Raw genomic sequence first — 24,609 nt, forward strand, 5'->3', positions numbered from 1 at the left:
GAAAATGGTTTCCTCTTTCGGCCTTTACCTTTACCTTCGACTTCGAATCTTAGCTTTCCTTCAAGCCACACAAAATTTTCCAGCTCAAACCGAATTTGCGTGCGCTTACTCCGAATCCACAACCTTCTAAATTCCAACATGAAGATTTTTATTTTCTTCCGAGCACTAACAAGTCTCAATTTTACATTTGGATTACTACTTGTAATGAACTTAAGCAGTTCATCTGTCTTTTTACCAGCAATAAGCAAATTCGCCAACTCTCTTCGACTAATATCCATATTTACTAGTTTTATTTAAAACGAATAAAATCAGAAACCTTTTTTGACAGTCGTTTCACTTATGCAAAGCTTGCTGCGATGAGAGAATGATATTTGAAAGTGGCTTTTTTCATAATACAACGATATGTGTGTAAATGCTTTAATGCGTTGAACCTGCAAAACTACAAACTTTAAATCTAAATTGCAAATTTTAAAAAAATATCGTATTCGCCAATTTTTGCTCAAATATACTAATAAGTATGGTCTTTCATGTGGTGGAAACAGAATTCAATTTTAGGTGCCCGCATCAGCGATATTGAGCCTTGAAATAGGCTATTTTTTTTAACGAAAAGTGTCCATAACTTTTTAAAGAAAAAAGTTAGACCTTCGGTGTCTTGGAGAAAAATACTCGGCTTGAAGTTTTCAATAAGCTGTTCAAAGGTTGTGTTAACAAAAAGTAAAAGATACGAAAGTTATACTAAAAAAACGTTTTTTTCAGGAACACCCTAATCTTTTTTTTTTAAATTTCTTGTATAACAAAAACTAAAAGAGATAGAGCTTTAATATGTTCAACAAATTTATTCAAAATAAGTTACTTTACAACTTTGTGGAAGACTGTGGAGCTCTATCTTTCATCAGTAAAAAGTTTATTTTCGTATTTTAGATAAATTAGAACCACCCTAATAACTATTCCAATAAAAAGAAGCATCTTCTAAAGTACACAAATTCATCCTAAGACATGATACGGCTAAATTATACAGGTTTGTCAGAAAGTAAAAATTCCTCCTAAATTAGCGATCTGGACCACTGTGCAGTGGTTTTCAACCTTTTTCGTTCCATGTACCCCTTTCCGAATATTGATCCCCACGATGTACCCCTTTCTGAAAATTGTTTAGCATCGGTACCCTGTGGGGTTGCTACCCCTCCAGTTTTTGGAGAGGATCTCATTGCCTCCGGGTTTTGCATCTATTTCTCCGAGTATAGTGATACGATGAATAATTTTAACTCAATATGTTCAAATGAGTTTCTCCGGTGTTAATGTTGACTGCTCTAGAAGCGGACCTTAACTGTTGGCCAGATAGAAAAGATTTGCTACTTTGTTGGAACCTTCCTAGCGACTGTGATGACGAATAACCAAATATTTTGTGCCCAGCAAAAATTTCGGAAGACACCGCGGTGTGCTTCACAGATGCTACCGCTTTCCTGCCTGATTCACGGTACTTAGCTGTGGTAGAGAGCAAAGGTTGTTCGGCTGCTCCTCCACAGCGTGAGTGGCCGGTGCTTTTGGATTTTTGTCGTTAGCCAGGGAAGTGAAATTTCACACCAAACCTTACCAAAGGTGGTAACCCTATTACCCTGTAAAAAAGATTTTCAATTGGATGAATGCGCAATTTTACAATAAGAAAACTGTTCCAGGGAACTCTCAGTAAGCATCTGAATTCTTGACATACTGAAATAATATATAAAAGCAAATACCCGACGAGAACGTTAAAATTTGTCCCACATAATTCACCCCCAACAATCGTCCAATTTACCCCTGGCGGTGAATTCACCCCCGGTTGAAAACCACTGCATTAGACACTATTATTTTAGTATTTGGATATGTTGTTTACTTTCCGAGTTGTGTGTGTGAACATTTTCATCGCATCTCGATCAGAGCCGTCAATATGGTGCACCAATCGAAACTTAAATGATGAAAAGTTTTAAATATAGGTTCGCTACAGATTTGTTTCTATTATCATTTGTATTTGGCTGCTTGGTGCAAACAGAATGGCTGTACAATATCGAGAAGGAAATATTTGTGAGCTGTGCATGGTTAGTGGATGTATCAGTTTGGGTCATTACGTGCTACTTGCAGTGGCTATCATTTTCATTTCCGATGGGTGGAAGATAGCATACGAAAAAAACGGTTTTAAATATGTTTATTTGTTGTATAAACACCAACAGGCCCCTTGGCTCCAATGGTGGTCCCAACCCTAGTTACACTTAAGGATAGACAAAAAAATATTTTTAATCATTTATAGTCCAATGAAAGTCGAAGCCTGTAGCAACTCTATTGAAGACTCGAGGAAGTCCGGTCACAGCGCTGTGGCGACCATAGTTTGTTCTCCTAAAAGAGCAGAGTAAGTCCGAGACGAACAGGGCTCGAGAGCAGTCCCTCCGAATGCTGAGCGTATCGAGGTGTACTAGCTGGCAAAGGTTTTCATAGCTCGGCAGCTGAAATCTGTTTCGCAATGGGAGATGCCGAGGGCGAAGCGTATGAACCGGCGTTGGACAGCCTCGATTCTGTCAATCCCGTTCTGGTAGTATGGATTCCAAACAGCAGAACAATATTCTAACGTTGAGTGGCCCAACGCGTAATAAAGCGATTTAAGACAGTATACGTATAGTAGGGGAGACCGGGGCTAGTTGGCGGTGTTTTCAGTTTTCAATTTTTACCGCTTTGATGTTGCTAGATCTTGCAAAATAGAACACACGGCATAAAAGAGCAGGATGCATTGTCTCCATTTTTAGAGACACAAATATGCGACGCGGAAAACCCGCCAGCTTACCCCGGCCCAGGGGTAAGTTGGCGGTATGTGAGGATACGCCAAAAAACTAAGCAATCAAATGGAGATTCAATTACTTCAAGGGTCCTTTTGGAACGTGCTGAAATTCTTTTCGAGAAAACTGTTTATTAACCGACATTTGCTATTATATTTCAGTTTCAATGCTCCGGCATTTTGACTTTGACGTGTACTCCCTATTCAAAAGCTAATTTTCGGAATTCTTCATGCAATTGGCCAGAATAAATGTCTCCTACATTGGTGAGATACACATGAAAAAGATTTTCTTACTTTGGGGTGAATTCCAGAAATAAAAATGGCTTTTTTGCACTGTAAATAGTACCGCCAACTTGCCCGGCGTGCAGCACCGCCAACTAACCCCAACCGCATATTTTATTAAAAACTATTTAAAAAATAACTTGTTTGTGATATCTATGTGGATACTGAAAGCTCTTTTCATGCGCAATCGAAAAATATAATCATTCGGGAAATAAATTTAAAATCACCCTAAATAACGCAAAGTATTTAAAATTTAGAAAATTTACTTGGTATGCTCGAAAGCACAATATCACCCACAACTTCCACCAAACAATTCGTTTTACAACAAAAACACATTGGATAACGGGTTTCACATAACTTGACGTACACAAGAAAAGGCAGCGTTATATATGTAATAGAAACAGAAAAAAAGGGATTCCGCCAACTTACCCCAATCGTCAACTAGCCCCGGGCTCCCCTATATGAAGTTTTTAGCTATTCAGAAGATGAACCCAAGCTGTCGTGATGCCTTATCCACGATGTATGAAGTAAGTGGTTTGAACGTTAATGCCGAATCCATAATGACTCCGAGATCCTTGGTGTGAGAGTGTCTTGGAATGCTCGAGCCGAAGAAATGGTAGTTGAACTGAGTCGGATGGCGTTTCCGTGTGAACGTAACGATTGAGCATTTGCTCGGGTTTAAAACCATTCTGTTTAGATCACACCACGTACTAAAGCTGTTCAGTACCCTCTGAAGAAGCTCGGCATCGGTTTTATCCCATATTTGTTGAAAAATTTTCATGTCGTCGGCGAAAGAAAGACGGGGTCCTTGTAATGTGATATTGACGTCATTAAAGTAGAGGAGGAATATTACTGGACCAGGATGGCTTCCTTATGGTATGTCGGATGTAGCGAAGAATGGTGCAGATAGACAGTCCTTAATGCTGATTTGGGGTTGCCTTCCATCGAGGTAGGAACGAAACCAGCGCAGAAGTTGTCCATGAATGCCGAGTTAGTCCAGTTTCGCTATTGCGATATCATGGTTGATTTTGTCGAAGGCCGCAGATAGATCCATGTAAATAGCATCAGTTTGCAATCCGTCAGCAAATCCATCCATTGCATTGGTCGGTTTCTATTAGTTAACCTTGTTGGATGGACTACATTTTAACATCGGGAGAGAAGATGATTATTAAGACTCAGCCGGCTCCGTGAACTGACTGTAACGATAAGGTTGCGCTGGTAACGAGTACCAATTGTCAATTCGAACAAAAATATCCCACCCAGAAACGCTTTTCTTTGGAAAACTAATTAGCTCTTATCAGCGTTATCAAACCGTCAACCAAGAATGAAATTTCAACATCTTTTCCTTCACCAACTATTATTATTTTTTCCGACGGGTCGAAATTAGCATAAACATCCACGGAAAAACACAATTTTTAATCTGACTGAAGGTCATTCCTGACTGGTTCCCGCTAATTACACGCACGGGCCGCAAATCTTGAACAGTGTTTGCTCCTCTTTCTCAATGCAAGTGAACTGATTTCATTCGATGCCTTGCCCATTTCGCTTCGAACACAAACTGAATCGATCACAAACACACTTTTAGTAAAAGGTAGTATGTTCTTTCCTTTCGATGACCAGCCCCTTTGGCTTCGAACGCAAACTAAACGAAGTACAAAACTGGGGGCCGTATGCGAGTTCGGCATCATTCGTGTGTTATATTCGTACTGGCAACATATGCGCATATGGTCACGGTATAGGAGGAAATGTGAAGGAAAAACAAAAATCCCGCTTGGTTCGTACCGGTAATAACAAAAAGATCAAAAGAATACCTATGCAATTTGAAAAGCAATCTTTCGGGGCCATGGCGCGAATAATTCTTCGCTACTGTTGCTGATGCTGGCTGGTAACAGGTATGTTCCAATACACGAAAGTTGCTCCGCAGCAAACAGGAGCGAAAACTACTTGCTCCTATTCACTCCGATTGCTACTAGAAGAAAAAAGAAGCAAATACTGGAACGGTTTCCTACCTCTTTGCTCAAGAATACTTTCAGTTTCTCCTGGTACTGGAACAAACCTAATACGAGAGCAGGGAAGCGAACGGTACCTGTAAACTACATTTTTTCCGGTATATTTACCTTTTCACAAGCCGTACAGCGACGCATCACTACTGCTCTTGCCAGAACGGTAGCCAAACCGAGTACATTTTCCCGTAGGGGAATTATGGTTAAAACCGACACCTTAAGCTTAACACTTTTTCCAAGTTGCCACAAAACCAATAAAATTATAATTTTAATGCACAATTCTTCTTCAGAAAATTCTTAACAAGACTTAATTTTTTCAGCGCTTCGAAAAATTAATTTCATTAAAAATTATTGGTTGTAAAACTTGAAAACCAAAGTGACTTTTTGTAGGCACTGCGGGTAAAACCGACACCCTATAGGGGTAAGATCGATGATTTTTCGGACTCTGATCATCAACGATCTATTGGAGTATACATAATATCATTGTCTCATTGTGATAAAGTTCGTCTATGACAAACCAAGAGAACACTAGAAATTCGGTTTGATGAGCTTTTTGCAGAAATAGCAAAAGCTTCGATAGAATCACATAAGCAAAAATTCCAATTTTTTATTTTTAAAGAGACTTATAAGAAATAAACATAATAAAAGTATTTCTGTGTATTTCAGCTATTACTGTAGTGTGCTAATAGTGTAATTGAAGTCTCACAAAGATCCCCAGCCTTTTGTAATGCATCGCAAGTAAACACAACCATCTTAACAGTGTGTCGGTTTTACCCTAACCAAAGGGTGTTGGTTTTACCCCAACAGCGCACATTTTTTTATAAGAGCAATTAAAAATATTGAATTTCTCAAACTCATCTTCAATGCACCTAGTTGATCATAGGAAAGGCCGATAATAATAGGTACTGAAAAATGGGGTGATTTGAAAAGCTTTTGTTCCGTTAAAACCTTAAAATCTACCAACGAAATTTTACATCCAGACGAGTATGAACGCTGCTGTCGTATGTTTTGTTTATTTTTATGACATTCGGCGAACTAACGTAAATCCAATTTTCTTCAAATGCTCTACATAAACGTACTAATAATAATGTATCATTATGAAATGAATAAAAATTTGATTTCTAGGAAAAGTTGTGGGGTGTCGGTTTTTTCCACAATTCCCCTACAGCAGTAGAATACATTTTTGTTTTGCTGCTGTGCTCCGACTGCTCGGTGAGAGTGTGGCATAGTAAAGTTTGTTCTTTCGATTTGTACACTTTTCTCTGCATAGTCAAAGGGAGAGGGCCCGCACGCGAAAGCGTTGATGCCGGTCGTGGCGTAAATGAACCGCATTCATTGTCGTTGTTTGTGATTAAAAATATTGAATAAATTAAAAATATTAAAAGGTGTAAAATGAGGAAAGCTGTACCGCTCGCCTCTGGTGGCTGTACTGGGCGCAGTATTTTTTTGTCATGTTACTGCTTTGCTTACAGGCTGCCGTACAGCGCTGGACGTCCTGCACTAGCGAGCGACAGCAGCATGTTGGGGGTATGGAGAATGTAGGTAGAAAAATTACAGCCGTAGAAAAGGTAGGCATTTTGCATCCTTGTACGAGAGTCAAACGAATGATGAGAAAAACCGATTCGCGTGAATACGCAATCTATCGCTCTCTAGTTCGTTTTCTTACAATGTGCTTTTCCATTTCTTTCTGCTACTAATGCTAATAATATGTATGCGTCTTTCCTTCACCCTTCATCCAGTGACCAGTGTTGCCAGACATATTTTCAGCTTTTGATCAATAACATTGCAACAATATTTTCAAATAATGATGCAGATTTGAAAAGAAAGGAAATAGTTGGTGAAGGAAGAAATTTATAAAATTTATATTTTCGAAAATTTCCCATTCCAACGTGATCCCGTTAAATATCATTAGATTTGAATTATCACTCCGAAGTGTAGTCACGATACTTCGATTATATCTCACAGTATCCACTCATATTTTGCACTATCTGATTGGAAAGCAATGTTGTTTATTCTAGGAAACTGAAATTTTCGAAAATTTGTGAAAATTCATTCCTTTCTGCTACTAACCAAAACGAATATGTGTCTTTGCCCCACCATCCATTTAGTGGAAAGTGTTGTCAAACGCATTTTCAGCTTTTCATCAATAACATTCCCACAATATTTTCAAATAATGTTGCAGATTTGAAAAGAGGAAAAATAATTGGCGAAGGAATCAAAGAATCATTTCAAAATTTCCTATTCAAACGTGATGTCATTAGATTTGAATTGACCTCCCGAAGTGTAGTCACGACACTCCGGTTATGTCGCAAACAGTACCCACGCATATTTTTTATAATGAATAATTTCAAATATTCCTCGCCAAGATCACTATTTATCCGAAAATTCTGATAAGTACACACTTAATTTCTTCTGCCGAATCTCAACTTATTTCGCATCTATTGCCGAACTTTCAACATCTGAGATTTCTGTTAACAATTTTTTGCTGAGATCTCAGTAAAAGTGATGGAAAATACTTCACCGAAAACCAGCAACCAAATCTCACTATACTGAAATATCAATTTCTAAATTTGCACACGGCTGTTGGGAAATTAACGAGCCGAATTGAATGTGTATCAACACATTTGAAGTACCGGTTCTTTATGTATTCTACATCTTTCCGGTTATGTCGCAGACATTACCCTCACATCTTTTAGGGGGAATGAAACACTCAGTACGCGCTTCTTCCTCTTCTTTCAGAGCCAGAACGCAGGCTCAGAGAGCCGCTTTGAAACGGAATATGTATTAAGCATAGCAAGTCCGATTACCACAGAGATCTGTGCCGCAAAGTACACGCCAATCCCTGGGTGGACGCGCATCTAGTCATGATGGCAAAGATGAAAGGCCCGTCCGCCAGTGGAAATGTGCACAAGTGAGCTGGAGATAATCGTTGAGGGTACACCGTACAGCGAAGAAGAGAAGCAAACACGTACGATTGGCACGTGATTAACAACGAGCTCGCAGCAGCGTCGAGGCGATTGAAATCAATGAAAGACCCCGGTCTGAATGAAATACCGAACGTGGTGCTCAAAGCTGCGATCTTGGCATAGCCGGACATGTTCAGGAGGGTGCTGCAGAAGTATCTAACTAGATGAAGGCAACTTCCCCAAAATATGGAAGGTACAGAAGCTGGTACTGCTGCCAAAGCCAGGCAGGTCACCGGGGGATTCGGCTTCGTATAGACGCGTATATGATGTAACAGACTGACGAAATGCATGGAGGGGGTGCGCGGACTATCCAAGATGCAGTTTGAGTTTCGCAAAGGAGTATTGCCAGTTGAGGCGATTTGGACAGTGCCCGAGAATGCCGAGAACAAACAGAAGCGAATAGGCGATCGATACTGCGCTGTTGTCACGATAGATGTGAACAATGCGATTAACCGCACCAGCTGGGAAGCCATCGTCGTAGCGGTGCATAGAATGAGAGTCCCAGACTATCTATGCTAGCTCTTGCGGAGCTACTTCTAGAGCAGTGCTGCTGTACTAGACGAACGAAGGGCAGAAGTGAATGCAAGCCACAGCGCGCGTTCTCCATTCTCGGTCCAACTGGGGTCGATGGGGTCTTGACTCTGCGGCTGTCCAGGAATTTTTAGCAGATGCGGATCGACGTCGTAGGGCGTGTGATCGCATCGAAGCGTGCACTGAAGCAGTTGGGAGTGATAATCGACAACCGGTTGTGCTTCAAAAGTCACATCGACTACTCTTGAGAAAAGTCGGCGAGGGCAACGAACGCAATAGTAAGGATCATACCAAACGTCGGCGGTCCGAGAAGCAGCACGAGACGTCTGCATCTACTGTTTCGTTATCGATACTGCGCTAAGGGTGCGGCGCTCAAAACCAAACGGAACCGCGATTTTGTCTATGTTTAAAATATGTTTGTCATAAAAAAAAATATATTTATTAAATCATCCAGATTACGTACCCAAACCGTACTATTTCAGAATGTTTTACCATGAATTCCCCAAGGTGGTCCAAAAACATCTGTTATTCTACTGCCTGTCAGTCGAACAGTAGACCAGCAGTGAGGTCACTGCTAATGACTGGTTTCATAAAATCACTTTTTAAGCAATTTTCATGAATATTTCCGATCAGGGAGCGTCAAAATCTATTTATTCAGTTCAGGTTTACAGTCGTTACTCACGTTAAAAAAAATCTTGGAGATTATTCCGCTCGAAATGAAGCCCCAATATTGAAACTTTAGAAGCATTGCGGCCATAAATCCGGTCATTCTTCCGACTCCAAATTATTGGTATTTCTTGCTTCCTTTCGATGGATGTATGTATGACATTAAGTTTATGAGATTACTTTCATTATAAGATTTTGCTGAAAATTTCAAGACAAAAATCCAGTGTGTGAGTGACGTTTGCCCTAGAGTCGCTCTCAGTAAACTTACTCAGCCGAGTTCCTACGTTGTAAGTTCTAACATCATTTAAATTAAAGATAAAAAATCCTATGAGATGTAAGTTGGGGGGGGAAGGGGAGGAGTTGCTTCTCTAATCTTCCGGTCATTACATCGGATGCTTTGGTATTCTTAGTATGTATAACAAACATCAAGATGTGACACAAGGTGCCAAGAGCGCACTAAAATTTTGTCAATCCTATTTTTCATTGGATTGTCTGCTCAAAATATATCACCAGGGGACCATTCATAAATGATGTTGGATATTGACAATAGGGGAAGAGCGTCACGTAACGAGATAAAAAAAACTAAAAATGAATTTTAGACGTATCAGCGGATCAGGGATAAAAAAACGTACAACATTGTTTATGAATGGCCCCCAAACAAAGAATATTCCATAACGAATATCACGTAACATCGGTGACAGAGCATTGGGATCAAGGCCAAGTCCCCCCTGGGTCGTGCAAAACTGAGAAGCAACATCAATTTAGGCACAGATAGCAGACGTCCATTTATTTTCATTTTGTTTTGTTTTGTCATTTCATTTGTTTCTCCTGCTACGATGTGTGCGGGAGAACGGGACGGCCAAGGAAATGGAAAGCCAGTGGCCCAAACATATCAGGAACAGGAGGGAGGACTGCGAACAGGGAAACCGACAACAGAGGAGAAATCGTTTATTTATTTATTATTGCTACGATACTAATCACAATTGTTTTGTTTTGCTCATCTTGTTTCGTTTCAGCAAACCAAAATCAATACGGACGAGCACATACGAACAGTTAGGCTTTGTAGGTTCTCATCTTGAGAAATGACAATGACACTGTACGAGATGGCGCTGGGCCTGTGGCCTTCGACTGGCATGGTCCATTCTCATTGATTCGGAAGTCTTCTTGGCTGGTTGGTAGATATGTGCTCCTACTTGCAAGTTGATCAATTCACTTGGGTGGTGGACATGTGGATCCTACTAGTTGTCGACTCTTTTGATCGTGAGTATGAGGCTAGTTCAGGAAAGGAGTGCAGGACTGGCACCTAAGAGATAGTTAATTATTCAGGACTTGTTCTTATGATTACTAAACTCGACCAAGCACACCGGCTCTCAGAAATGATAAGCAACCCTTTCGGGTCGGTGTGGTCTATTCGAGTCGAACCAGGCGGACATTCGGTTCGAGCAAACTTTATGGTTAATAGTGGATAAATATTTCTTACGCCTTTATTGGCAGATTCTTTTTGCGAAATCCTAATATACCTTCACTGGTATAGCTACTCAGGATAATAATAATAGAAAATTAAGGGTTTGCCTGGTCCATAATGTAATGAATATGTATATTGACTAGAACAGGGATAATCGAGTTATGTTATAAGATAGAGAAGAAACAGCACAGTTGAGGGAAAAGTATTCGCGAGTAAGGACTAATACTGCTAGTATGTTTACCGTTTCAATTAATAGTCGATTGATCTGCTTCGGACCTAGGAGACAAAAAGGAGATTAGGAAGAGACAGAAGCGGATTCAATGCAAAATTTGCCAATATGACGTTGACCCCAAGGCGATGGTAGGATTATTTTCCATAGGATGACAGACTAGATGACACGACGTTACACGCTCTGAACTTGCGTCAAATAGTTTGTATCTATGTATGAAATTCGCGGACATCACGGCTGACTACGATCTCTAATTTACTTAACAGTCGATTGATCCGCTTCTGACCTAGGGGACCCATGAGGAGATCAGGAAGAAAATAGAAGCGGAATCAATGCGAAGTTTTAATTGTATCACTGACGACTTAGCACGCGTTGTTAGGAGCAGGATACATTGGACCAGACAAAATAGAGAACTTGACGTTACGTTAAGCTACAGTCCCATCTGCACGATAAAAAAAAAAACTGATCACAATTATTTTGCTTTTCTTGTCTCGTTTCAGCAAACCAAAATCTCTTTACTATCTCTTCATTTTCTGTTTCCAACTATCCTCTATGTAATGTATCTGAAACTTGTGGGACTGGTTAACAGCCGGCGCCTGCTTGTGGAAGAAACTGGTGTGCTATACGGACTAGCACATACGAACAGTTAGGCTTTGTAGGTCCTCATCTTGACAGAGTCTAGATGGGCGGATGAACGTCTGCCAGGGTGTGGGCTGAGAAATGACAATGACAATGACAAAAAATCCTATGAGATGTAAGTTGTTTCTCACTTGGCCTAGCAGAAATTTCAGTTATAACTCTTACTACAATAATTTTATGGTCCAGTTAGGGGTCGTTTATTTTTTGCTGTGGCAGAATAAGTTAGGCTCTATGCCTAACTGGGGCATTTATGCGAGCGACTTTCGTTGCCAACTACTCGTGAGTAGTCTTTCCTCCAGTGGATCCTGCGAGCGGTTTGCTTGATATGGGCTATTGCAAAATGCTGCTGCTCGCTGCAGCTGGTCCGCACTTTACAATAACAAGACACAATATGTAGAAGTTTTCTTACAGGCAATTTATTTTATGTATGATCACCATTCATGGGACGGTGCTAACAGTGCTCGCTCGTTGCTATATTGTACTATACTAATATCTATTCTTTTCTAAAATATCCAACAGACCGTCCTGCTGTCGTTTGATTTTCCTTACTACGGATATCCAATCCGGAACATCACGATTGCTACCGGAGGATTTCTCTACACCGGTGACTACGTCCATTCATGGCTGGCATCGACACAGTACATTGCTCCCCTAATGGCAAACTTTGACACAAGCTTGTCAAATTATTCGTTTGTCAAATTCCGTGACGATGGTAGGCATTTTCGTCAAATTAAATGAAGTTAGTTTGAATAATATTCTCTACTATCTACAGGTGAAACCTTCACGGTGGTGTGGGAGAATGTTTCACTACAAGATCGCCCTGAGAATGGTTCGTTCATGTTCAGCGCTACGCTTAACAAATCCGGCGATATCGTGTTCGCCTATAAAATCATTCCGATAGACATCCAGCAAATCTACGACGATAAACATCCGGTCAAGGTGGGCCTGTCTGATGCGTACATCATCGATAAGACCATTTTCCGTGAGTCTGTTCGAGCGACTGGAAACACGGCGCGGGAGAAACTAATGGCCTCTTTTTTTTCTCTCTTTAATACAGGTACGAAGCAGAAAACGATCTACGAGTATCACAGGGTTAACTTTGGGCGCTCGAAAGTGCAGAACAATACACTGATAACATTGTACGCACAACCAACGTGCTTCAGCTTCAAGGATTGTCAGTCATGCATGATACACGAGGGAGCTGAGTTTAAGGTTGGTTGGTTTTATTTGGGAATCTGGGTTGTATGTCGCGTCCCGGACATTTTTAGCAATATGATTAAGAGCCAGTTTTCCAAAAGTGGGAACCCCTTTGTTCGAGAGGTCGTATTTGATGTGCTCCAATTTTAATGAAAATTTCAGCTTTTCTTTGTGCGTCCGTGTACGCACATAATTCCGCACACCTAAGGTATAAGTAAACCTAAATTCGAAATTGAAAAGTCAATCAAAATTGATAGAGTTATGAAATTGGTCCAACTGGTTAGCAATTTTATCATGTTTTTATGGAAAATTATAATAACAGGAGATTTTAAACAAAATTATACAAAAATTGCAAAAATGAATGATGTGGCAAATTGAAATACCGCGCACAGGCGCTGCAAATTTCGCGCAGCGCACTATTTAGCAGGAATCTAACAAATATGGAAACTCATTTCTGTTCTTCGTCAAGTTTTGTTTTACTTGCTCGTTTTTATCTGTTCTTTTTTAACTCGATTTTTATTTAATCTCACTTCCCTTTTTTGTAAATTTACTTCAACAATTTTTTCTTCATTGTAATCTCATCCAAATATTGCTATAGACTAGTTGCAACAGACGATAACTATCCTTTCGTATTGTCTTGGGTTTCACGTTTGCTGGTTTGTGAAAACCTTTATCAAAAAGGATTTTGGGATATAGCCAATTCAGCAGGTTCTATAATCAAATCATATTATTTTTGATATCAACTCAGAATGAAAAATCCAGAATTTGAGTTTATCTGACTACGTATTGAAATGTTGCTTTTAAATCGCAGATTATCAATTGGAGAAGAACATCCTCTTTCTTGGGATACTGGGCGGATCTATATTGTTAATTCCAGAAGGCTCAAAAATTGCTTCCAGTATGCGTTGGAAACAGAAGTTTTGAATGATTCGAACTAAACCAAAGCAATAAAAGAGTACGTGATAGGTACACGTACTCTTTTATCTCCTAGGTTTAGTTCGAATCTTCCAAAACTCCGGCTCGATGTTTGAAGACAGATTTGGTACTCTATAGCGGTAAGCTTGAATCTAGTTGGTACCGCCACACGGTACTATCTTTGATTTTAGGCCTGAGTTTAGTCCGGCCTAAGACGTTAGTACCTGTCATTGCAGAAATGGCTGCATCCTGAAGCCAAATGAAAACAGTGTGAAAGGCCGCCATGTTCCTCTTGCATACATCTCAATAATTTGAATCAACTTTTCGAACTTTATGTGCAATATTATGGCCCATGGTGGACACAAACCATATGAGGGCAAGTAAGCAAGTTTTATCCCGTACGAAAAACAGGTATAATCGAATTTTAAATGCATTTTTAAATATTCTTTATCGTCCTATATCTACAAGGTGCTACACGCTCATTTCAAAACGCCACACCGAAGAGTTATATTGCAGGTTAGCAGAAGTCGAATCATATTGAAACAAACTGTCGAACGAAATTTTATAATTAGATTCAGAGATGAAAATTGTTTTCGTTCGTTAGTTTACCTATGGCTATCAAAATGAGCGGAGTTTAAGTTGCTCACAATTTTTTAGTTATTTTTACACGACAAAAAGAATATATAATCACAATTTGTTCCCTTTTCTAGTTGTATCTTCTCACAAAGAACACCATAAGCAAGTGGAAGGTTATTTATATTTTACTGCTTTTGAAAGAGTTCAAAACTAAGATTGAATAAAAAATTGTAAATGAAGCCATACCATATAGCCTAAGCAACACTTTTAAATATGACGGCAAACAAACTGTTACAAATATTCTCATTTTGATCGTTATTTAAATGTTATCGGAGCTTGCTTGTATTGTTTCGTAATTTATAATTTTCTAGCATATCTTGAACGATTTGCATTTCCGCTGTAGTACAAAATTTGCTTAATTCTTTATGATAGAACAGATATGCACAGGGTATGAAAGAGCTGTGAAAGCTGAGACTAGACAGATGACTTGACAAAATGACGCAAAAAGTTGAATACGGAAAAATCGCTTAAATCGTGTCGGAACTTAAGGGGGGTTGGCTTCCACTCTTTTTCTATAAGCATTTGATTTAATTTGGAACAGTCAGGTTTGGCTGAAGTGACAAACTACTAAGTGTAATGTTAGAGAAGCTCTTCAAGCCCTTGGAGTGGCTAGCGCCTAACAATACAACTCTATAACGTTCTCGATAGTATGCACCATTATTAGCAAAATAACGTTTTAGTCAATTATGGATCTTAAATAATAAATTGTTTAAGCGGTTACTCCACTGTAGAATTTTAAAACAATCGATTTTTTTTATTTATTAGTCTAAAATTTGCTTTAGGATGTAAAAAATAATATCCCAAAACATGGAGAACGAAAGCAATTCAAAAATATAATTTTCAATTATACTGCAAACTTTGTGTACTGCAAACTTTAACCGCGTTTTTCTCGAAACTACTGGCCGGAAATGTAACTCGAGCAAATGATTTTTGGTCGCTTTGATTTTCACATTATATTAAAAATTTATATTTCTAGTCACGTAAACAGGATTAAATTTTTTATTGCTTACCTTTTTATTGATTAACGATTTTGTGTAGATTTTTATGACATTCTCTACGTTTTTTTACTCAAAACTGCGCCATTTCGCTTAAAATCAAAATATCGAAAAAATCCTACGTACATCGCTATTGACATAAGGAATCAGAAAAACTTTAATTTTTGGCGCTAGGTCAAAAATCACGGGAGATAGATTTCCGACCGTGGACCCCTTCCAAAAAATGCGCATGAGGTGAAAATGCTGCAGAGCCGCCATCTTGTGATGAAATTGCTCGAAAAAATTATTTTATTTGATACAATACTTATGTTATAAATCCCATTCAACAAGATGTCGATTCACCATTTTGTTGAGCAATAAAAAAATTCTCGAAATAATCAGACTTTTAAATAGCATAAACAGTGAATTTTAAATTAACTTTATTGTACAGTTTTTTAACATAGCCGTGTATTGCTGATCAGAACGCAGCAATGCAAATGGCAGCATCATGTTACCGGAAGAAGACAAAAATATGCAAAAATTTGGCATGCTTCTCTTGCATATATTTCGTTATTTTCAATCCTCTCTTCGGCTCTCTTCTGGATAAATATGGCTCTCTTTGCTCGCAATAAAGATGACAATAAATAAGCCAGTTTATCAGGTAGGAAAGACAAGCACTGTCGAACTACACTGATAAAATAAAATACCAATTAATGCGTAGAAAACTACGCATTTTCAATAAAAGTGGAATAACCCATTAAGCGGGTAAAGAGTTCGTATCCATAAATGAATACAGCTCTTGTACGTCAACCTGGGTATGTTTTACCCTTTATTTTTCGCAGAACTGTTACAACAAAACGCGTGAAAAATATCCATTCATGAAAATCGCGCCAGAATGAAAAATACTGTCAATAGAATTATTTCTGAATTAAAAAAAAACATAAAATAACATTCATTTCACATTATTGTCTCCTTAACTACTTAACAAAATAAAACCGCCAACTGGATATATTTGGCTGGATCTTTTGGCTGCTCTAAAAATGCCAAACGCATATTAGCAACATCCTCAGTAGTTTAAACAGCCGTTTTTTATGAGCATTGCCGAAATGTTCCGTTTCCGCCACGTACTCAGATGCAGCCCGGTAATTTGCAGCTTCCACTACGAACCTTAGTTTGCAGGTTAACTCGCTTAAAATAATTCTTAATGACTTTTCACTCATTATTAAGATCAGTATATCCATTGACATTATCTCATCGAGTAGTTGTGAAATGAATAAAAAGCACCAATTGTTATAAGCAATAAAATACCCAGTTTTTGGCAGCTCATAAAATGGGTAAAGTTTTTTTTACCGTGTTTATCTACCCGCATTTTTTTTTTATTTCCTCGTTCTTTCATTCTCTCTACACGCTTGATTCCAATTGCACATCAAAGGGTACAGTAGAGCACGTTTGGATAAATTGAGATCTATTCAATCAATTCAGATCAAAGTTGTTTTTGTGAATTAGAAACAGAACTACAATAAGAATTGTTTTGATTCTTTTCTTTTTGCTTATCGCTAAGAGAATAAGCGGGACCATTTAATTCGTTAATATAAATTGATAACATATTTTCACGAATGATTGCCCATATATCTATTGTATCACACATCAAAGAAAGTAAATAACGGAAGAAAATTATTGTTTTAGGGGATAGATCCAAACAAATGACAATTGGGTATAGATCGTAAAATGCAATATTTTATGAATTTACTTACACTGGTCGTTAGCAAATTGAATCAGAATGATAACAGCTTAGAAATTAGCTCCACAAATACCCTAAGCTAAGAGTAAATAATTGATTTTAAATATGTGCAATGTTCTAATAAGAATAAAATCACATAAAACTTCTGAATACAAAATGGTTTGAAATTTATTGTGAAACAACGGTGATCAATATATTTATTTCGATTTTTGGCATAAATCGTTCCAATTTGCATTGATGCATTATAGAAATATATCTATATTCTGTCTGCCACAGTGCAAAAAAAAAAATAAATATAGCGCTCGTGAATATAAATGATCATTCAGTCAAAGTTTAATTTTCTATTTGATCTTTGTTTACTTTTTATTTAAACCTCGCTGAAAAACGTGTATAATTTTAATTCGCAGACCTTCATTGATAAATAATCTTTATTCCAAACTTGTGTAAATTCACTTGAAACGAAAATAAATGTTCTCCCCCACGTTGATAGGTATCATGTTCAATTAGAAAGACACTCACAGTTCATTTTAAATTCAAATTGAAATATTTTAACCAATTTTTAATCAAAGTATGAAATCTCGACAAACATATAATTCCGGCTTAAATGCCAACTGTCGGAATTCTCTTTGAAGGGAAATTCCGGACAAACCGTTACTCGCCAATCACAGATGTTGGCAGTAAACAAAAGAGAAAAAATTTCTCTTCCATTAACTACTATGAACTGTGTTTATCCAGCGACGGTTTGTCCGGAATTTCCTTTCAAAGAGAGTTTTGACAGTTGGGTTTTAACCAGTAATCATATTTTTGTCGAGAAATAACTATCATGGCACCAATTACAACCGATGGTTTAGCCACCTCTAACTCGACGAGCGCCTATTCAAACTGAATAAAAACATGCATATGTATCTCAATTTATTTTCTTTTGTGCATATTATGTCACTACAAAGTACTGCACATCATCGGCCAACTTTCAACTATCCAACACGTTAAAGTTCTATGTTCAGAAACATATCGGAAACAAGTTGACAAAATTGTTCTCAAACCCTATGGAACGAGATATTTGACGAAGAAAAGCTATTTTACTGCAAGAAAATATCGGAATGAATTTACTCATTTTCTATAACTTGAATTTGTTGTTTTTTAACATTGACGTGTAACGCAGATAAGAACGCAGCCATATAAATGACAGCATCGTTTGATTAAAGCTTACCAAATATTTTAGGCCGGTTTAAAAGTTAGTCCGGTTTAAAAACAGTTAGTACGGCTTTGTGCTTACGGCTATAAAAGATATGTTTGGATGGCGCTGAAACCTTTTATTCATAAACTTTCCGAAATTTTAGCAGCTTTTTAGGTGGAACCGGACCATAAGCAATGTTTTTGGCGTTTTCTAGAGTGTATTATATGTTTTCCTTGTTAGCCGTGACCACAATATATATGAGCGGAATTAGGCTCGCCCAAATTTAATGCACCTTTTTCCGCGCATTATAATTTCAGCCTTTTGAATTGTTATTTAACCTTCCGTCAGTCGTGCTGCGCTAGTGCACTGAGTGCATGCTGCTCTGAAAAGCTAGCGAAATCGTCTTAGAGCATCAGCGGCTGCTCGTTCAGTGGGTCATATGCGCGAATTCCGGAGCGTTAAGATAGGGAATAAAGGTTTCAGCGTAAAAATATCAGTTTTTTGTCAAATTTTTTAGAAAGTTGGGTAAAGCGAATTGATCAAAACTTTTGCACATTAGACTACATTATTTAAATAACGTCCTGTAATTTTTTCATGCAAAAATATCTACAAGCGACTCCCTCTCCTAGGTTGACGGGTTTGACGGTACTGCAAACATCTTCAAGCATATTTGAGCATACTCTGCACCAGCCCAAACTAACAGTCAGCTAAGAGCCTGTGCACACTGGCGTGGCCGATTGGCGGGTCGCCGTGGATTGACTTTTTCTGTGGGCTGTGTTTGCAGACATTGTTCAACAGCTTAACGGCTGTCTTTTTGAGCACGGTTCGCAGTGGGAGTCATTGTGTGTCGATTTATTGGTCGACCTCGTCAACGTGCACAGGCGCATTAAAAAAATTAATGTTGAAGCCTATTAGTTGTGTTGTGTTGTAATAATTGTAGTTTTTAGTACTAGTGTAACATTGTTATGTGCTACTCGTATGTCTATCTGTGTATGTGTTCGACTGAGTATTTGTGACATATGGGTCAGGGAATGGATGCAGGACTGGCTTATATGATAGAATAGTGGGTAATCCTTCTTGGGATCACTTTTTACCGGTGTTCAATTCGTGCATTCGATTCGATTCATTCGGATTGGATAAATAAAGGTACGATTAATTTACCGACGCACGTCAATTATCCATTCCCGGTCAGCATAGCATGAGAAACTTCTAACGTAATGCAATTGTCGTTTTCTGGCATTTAGACAAATCCAAGTAGTTTTATTGCATGTTACATGTGTATTGTTCAATTAATACTCAATATCAATACTAACTCTTCTCCGTGGGCTTGACGGTGGCCTCCAGACTGCAAATTCTTATGCTTAGGGATTTGTAGTTGGAGACCTTGTATTCTGTTGGCCCCTAGAATTTAATAGCAACACAGCGCGTGATTCTGTTGGTGGATAGAAGCGAAGGACTGACGACTAGAAGATTGAATTATTTTTGCTATCTATTCAACTAGATGCATTGCTATCTATTCCAGACCGATGCAGTATCCTATAGTTGATGGTTCATTACATATAATCTAAATTAAATATCATTCAATTTGCACAATGCATTAAAACTTAAGGCAATCAGCCAAAGTACTCGAATCATACCAATTTAAATCCAAATCTGAAGTAAACATCCTTCAATTGCACAATGTATTGAATTTAAAATTTAAGTGAACTATCCAAAGTATTGGGATCATATCAAGTCAAATGTTCAAAATGTGCCTAGTAATTTTGAAGAACGATCATCCACGCGAAAAAAACCGTCAAATAAAGTGGCTGTTTTTGTTTTTCTTCTATTAGTTTGCTATTCCACTACTCATGTAAACCAAAAAAATTAGTCAATTTATACACTTCTACTTAATGTCTTCATTTTTCTTCTTCTTTTAATTCGGCATGTTCTTTTTCCTTTTATCACTATATCTTAATTTAGATTCATTATAACACTCACTAACACAATCAATTGCATATTCTCTCATATACACTCATAATATATCATTCAAAACGTACAAACGCCGCTAGCCTTCGCGATAACACAAACCGGGTCAAAAACGCGAACATGCAATTGTAATCATCCACACATACTCCCGATCTCGCCAACAACCCACCGCTCGCGCGATCATGAGTCGGTCACGTTAGGATGTCCCTACCCTCGTTCTTAAGAGCCTAGATTCATGTATTCAGTTGGACCAATGAAAAATGAGGCTCATATTCATTGGACAACACATTGCATGGAAACGTGACAGGGAACTCTAGTGTTATGGGGGAATTATCTTCTAGTACCTGAACCGTACACTAAAAACTAAGCAACAAACTCACGGTCCTCGCGATCATTCAAGAACACACGAATAATATGGCCACACAGTTACAAAATCGAATTTATACACGCGAAATCACATACGTTCTGGCATACGCGACAAACACGTGAACATACAAGCGCTTGAGCTTTTCGCGATCTTGCACGCACATCTACGGTTGCGTTCTTACAAACTTGATAAAACCACAGGATAAAATGAACTTTTTAACACTTATAAATTGGCATCACCTAATCACAAAATACATACATTAGCTATCAAACCTCATGGAAAAATATATTGTATTTATTTCTGAACAGCCAACAGTAGTACTGTTCAATGCACCTTTTCATCACATTCTGCAGCGCAATTATTCGTCAAGTATACATCAATCCATTAACCCTACCCCAACCCACACCCTGTTCCTCTCCCATGGCGTTTTGATGGTCCGCATAGACTATTCTGCCATTACCCCTCCTATCATCGGCCTTGGACTGACTTGCGCTCTCATTGCCCCACCAAACGCTGCAAAATGAAAATGAAAAATATCTACAAGCGACTCGGTGACGAATCTTTTTGTGGAACGTGTCTGGAAAAACACAATTTGCGGTGTTGAGGTGAAGCGATGCCTAAAATAACAACAAAGGTTCGGTTATGCTCGGATATATTCGGGTTACGTTCAGCATCTGTGTGCGGCCATAACGCACTATACCGATAGAAGATGGCACGCACACAATCGTATCGTTCAGCAATCAGCTGACTTGTACCACGTGTTTTATTTGTTTTGAAAAATAAAAAGGTACGAATTTTCCAAACGAATCAAAATTCCGTGAAGAGAATCTATTTATCTGCATGTGCTAACTGCCTACGTACAGTGATACAATTTCTAAGAAATCTGAGATAAGACATTTAAGTTACAAACGATTTTGTCTTGCGCGCCAATGCAATGTTTTGATTTCGACGATGAAATACAAGGAAGAAGAGAAACGACGGCAGCCATTTTGGCTGCCACCTTGTAACTCTGTTCAGCATGTCCTTAACTACCATTCAAAAACTACTTGACCGATTCATTTCAAACTTTGCATGCACATTCTATGTTAAAATTACCTAACCCCTACGTTGAGTTTTTGAGATAATTTTTCAATTGAGGGGTTTTTTGATAATAAAATGGCGGAATTGTTATTTTTCAAAAAAAAATTGGCGGCCACATAGACGAAGATTCTATTTTATTATTTTGTAGATATATAAGCTACCAAATTTTTTTCTCAGTCGGTTCAGAGTGCGCGGAATTATTCACGGTATGTGGGATAGACTTCTTTCAAGTATTAGATTCTTACGTTGAGGGGGAGTTGGGTTAAACGGGTCGCATTTTGCGATGATGGCGCCACTGACATGTGAACCAGCATGGTGGGGAAAGAACACTAGTGATAAATTGTTTATCGAAGTGTTGAGGTGTAAACCACTAACAAATGAATGTTTGGGACCGTGTATAAAAAGTGGACCAAGTGTTCTGCGAAAACTGGCGGATCGTTTTTTTTTTGAGGGATTTTCTCATACTGTTTTGTCTGTTAGTCTGTGGAAATAGTTCGAAATTTTAAAACCTCTTTAACTCTGGTTTAAATAGATGAAATCTAATTCTGTTTAGTTTTTCTGAAAAGGGCTTTGGGAGGGGTTTGTATGAACGAATTTTAAAGTGGACTTAGGACTATAAGCTAGTGATAATAACCTTTTAGGATGTCTTGAAATTCACGAAATGTTGATGTTTTTTAGGATCTTCGTATTTTCGAAATATGTATTTACTCAGGTTTTTTTCCCACCAATTTTTCATTAATACCAGTTTCAGATTTCTCACATAAAGCATTATAGCTCTACAAAGTAAAAATAAGTCGATAAGCAAAAAAATACATGGTAACAATGCTAATGTCAAAAATTTACAGCAACGTTCGACAAAGGTGGTATATAGGCAAATATATAAGTAGAAACAACCTTTTGAAGACATGTAGTACAGCTTAACCCATTATTGCCCAAGGGACCATTCATAAATTACGTAACGCAAAAATTGCCCAAAATTGACTCCCCCCTCCCCCCATGTAACAAATTGTCACAAATTTCTTCATCCCCCCCTCCCCTGTTACGTAACAAATTCCCAGAAAATTTTTTTTTCTTCGGTGAAAACATGTTACGTAACGATCTAGTTAACTCCCCCTCCCCCCTATGTCACAACATGTTGTACCCCCTTCCCCCCTGAAAGCGTTACGTAATTTATGAATGGTCCCCAACCTACTATATATAGTAGGTGCTAAGAAGAACTCCTATTACTAAAACAATAACGCAGACCAGGCATTATCAATGAGTTAATATTGTTCATACACTCTTGCAGAATACGTTTAGAGAAGTTAGATTGGTTAAACTGGTGTTTATGTTTTGTGTTCAATCAATTTTTCCTTAAGGGATTACACATTTTTGTCAGGATGAAAAAAATCGAATTTTTGCAAATTAGATATTCTGAAACTACATACGCTGAGGAAAATTTTCTCAAAATTTCATCAAGATCGGAATACTACATCTCGAGTTACAGCTATTCAAAGACCGCTACCCATCGACCACTAGTAGGCGGCACTTAGTGTTTGATACGCTAGACCGTTAACTCGCTGCACCGACAGCAAAACTCGATTATTTCGGAGTTGTATTTTGTTGAAAAGTTCATTCGCGGCGATCACGATATCTCAAGAACCAATTGGTCGATCAATCTGAAATTTTCACTGGTTATTCCTTATTATATCAGCTACTTTAAGTACAGAAATAATTATACTGGAACGACCACATCATTTTTTTCCGATCGGAAAACTCAATTTGTGATGCGCGTGAAAAATAAGTTGGGCAATAATGGGTTAATGAAGAAGGGTAATAGTATTGGCAACAGAATCATTTATTCAACTCGTAATTCAGCCTAATTGGGATGGTTGAATAAAAGCTTTTACATTTATTAGCAGTATAGTTTAGCCTAGTTGGAACTAGCGAATACTGGATTTTACATAGGCTGAATAAACTGTTAATGTTCAAATAGTTCAGCGAAAGTTTTATTCAGCTTACATAACCTTTAATCTGATTTTAATCAACACGTTGTCTTATAGTTCAGCTCCTAATGTTTGTTGGGATGTTTCTACTTACAAGTGAATTGATCACTTGGCTTGGGTGGGGATACATACGGCTCCTGCTAGTTGTCGACCCTTTTGTTTTGTTGTTGGGTATGCTGGCTAGTTCATTGGAGAACTGCAAAAGGGGAATGTGGGTTGTTGAACTCGACCAGTCACTTTGGCTATTAGGAAAGAGCAAATCGCTTCCTCAAACCGGTGTACTTTGTTTGAATCGAATGCCTAATGGTTTAAATGGTCATTAAGTTCGAGCAGATTTGTTCGTTCGGAGAATTCGTCCTCTCCGAGAGTTGAAGCGAATATTTGATAAGTATCTGATGAATGGAGATTATTTTTGAGTTTTCCAACATACTCTCACTATTCTAGCGTATTTTCCTAGTCCACATTATGGCTTTATGTGTGAATTATAGGGGCTTCAAACTTATTCACGTTAACATGCAAACGCACGAGCACTTTGTAATCATCCACGCACACCTACGATTACGATCTCGCAAACAGGACAACATTCCGGGAACTAACTGAACGTTTTAGCACTTGGCACTAAATTTACAAAAATGCTCGCAAGAATGAACCTACAAAAACCCACGTTCGCGCGTCCTGAGGTCCCTACTCTAGTGATATGGTTAAACTCACTCTCTTCTACCATCTGAACTATCTTATTTGGGTTAAAGGTTATGCAAAAACTGATTCGAATTACGCAAAGGGCGTACACATCATGAACCATGTCCTGAAAATAAAATTTCAAACTCACAATCGGTCCGATGATCCAATAAAATACGCGAATATGCGAATGGACACACGGTTATTAAACCGAATTCATACGCGCGAAGTTACATACACGCTACGCGACGTACAAATGTTCACGCAACATACAAACGCCCACGTTCTTGAACACGTTAACTTACAAACG

General features: G+C 38.3%; 1 protein-coding gene across 2 annotated transcripts in view; it reads left to right on the plus strand.

The window, feature by feature from the left end:
- The window catches only part of LOC131693462 (plexin domain-containing protein 2), a 98,167-nt gene that overhangs the window by 61,380 nt on the left and 12,178 nt on the right, over positions 1–24,609 (plus strand). For both annotated transcript variants that reach the window (XM_058981296.1, XM_058981295.1), the window contains 3 exons: positions 12,101–12,293; positions 12,354–12,563; positions 12,639–12,793. In XM_058981296.1, the coding sequence (XP_058837279.1) occupies positions 12,101–12,293; positions 12,354–12,563; positions 12,639–12,793 (558 nt within the window). The remainder of the gene's footprint in view (positions 1–12,100; positions 12,294–12,353; positions 12,564–12,638; positions 12,794–24,609) is intronic.

This window comes from Topomyia yanbarensis, chromosome 3 (genome assembly GCF_030247195.1).
Source record: "Topomyia yanbarensis strain Yona2022 chromosome 3, ASM3024719v1, whole genome shotgun sequence".
In the NCBI taxonomy this organism is placed as follows: Eukaryota; Metazoa; Arthropoda; class Insecta; order Diptera; family Culicidae; genus Topomyia; species Topomyia yanbarensis.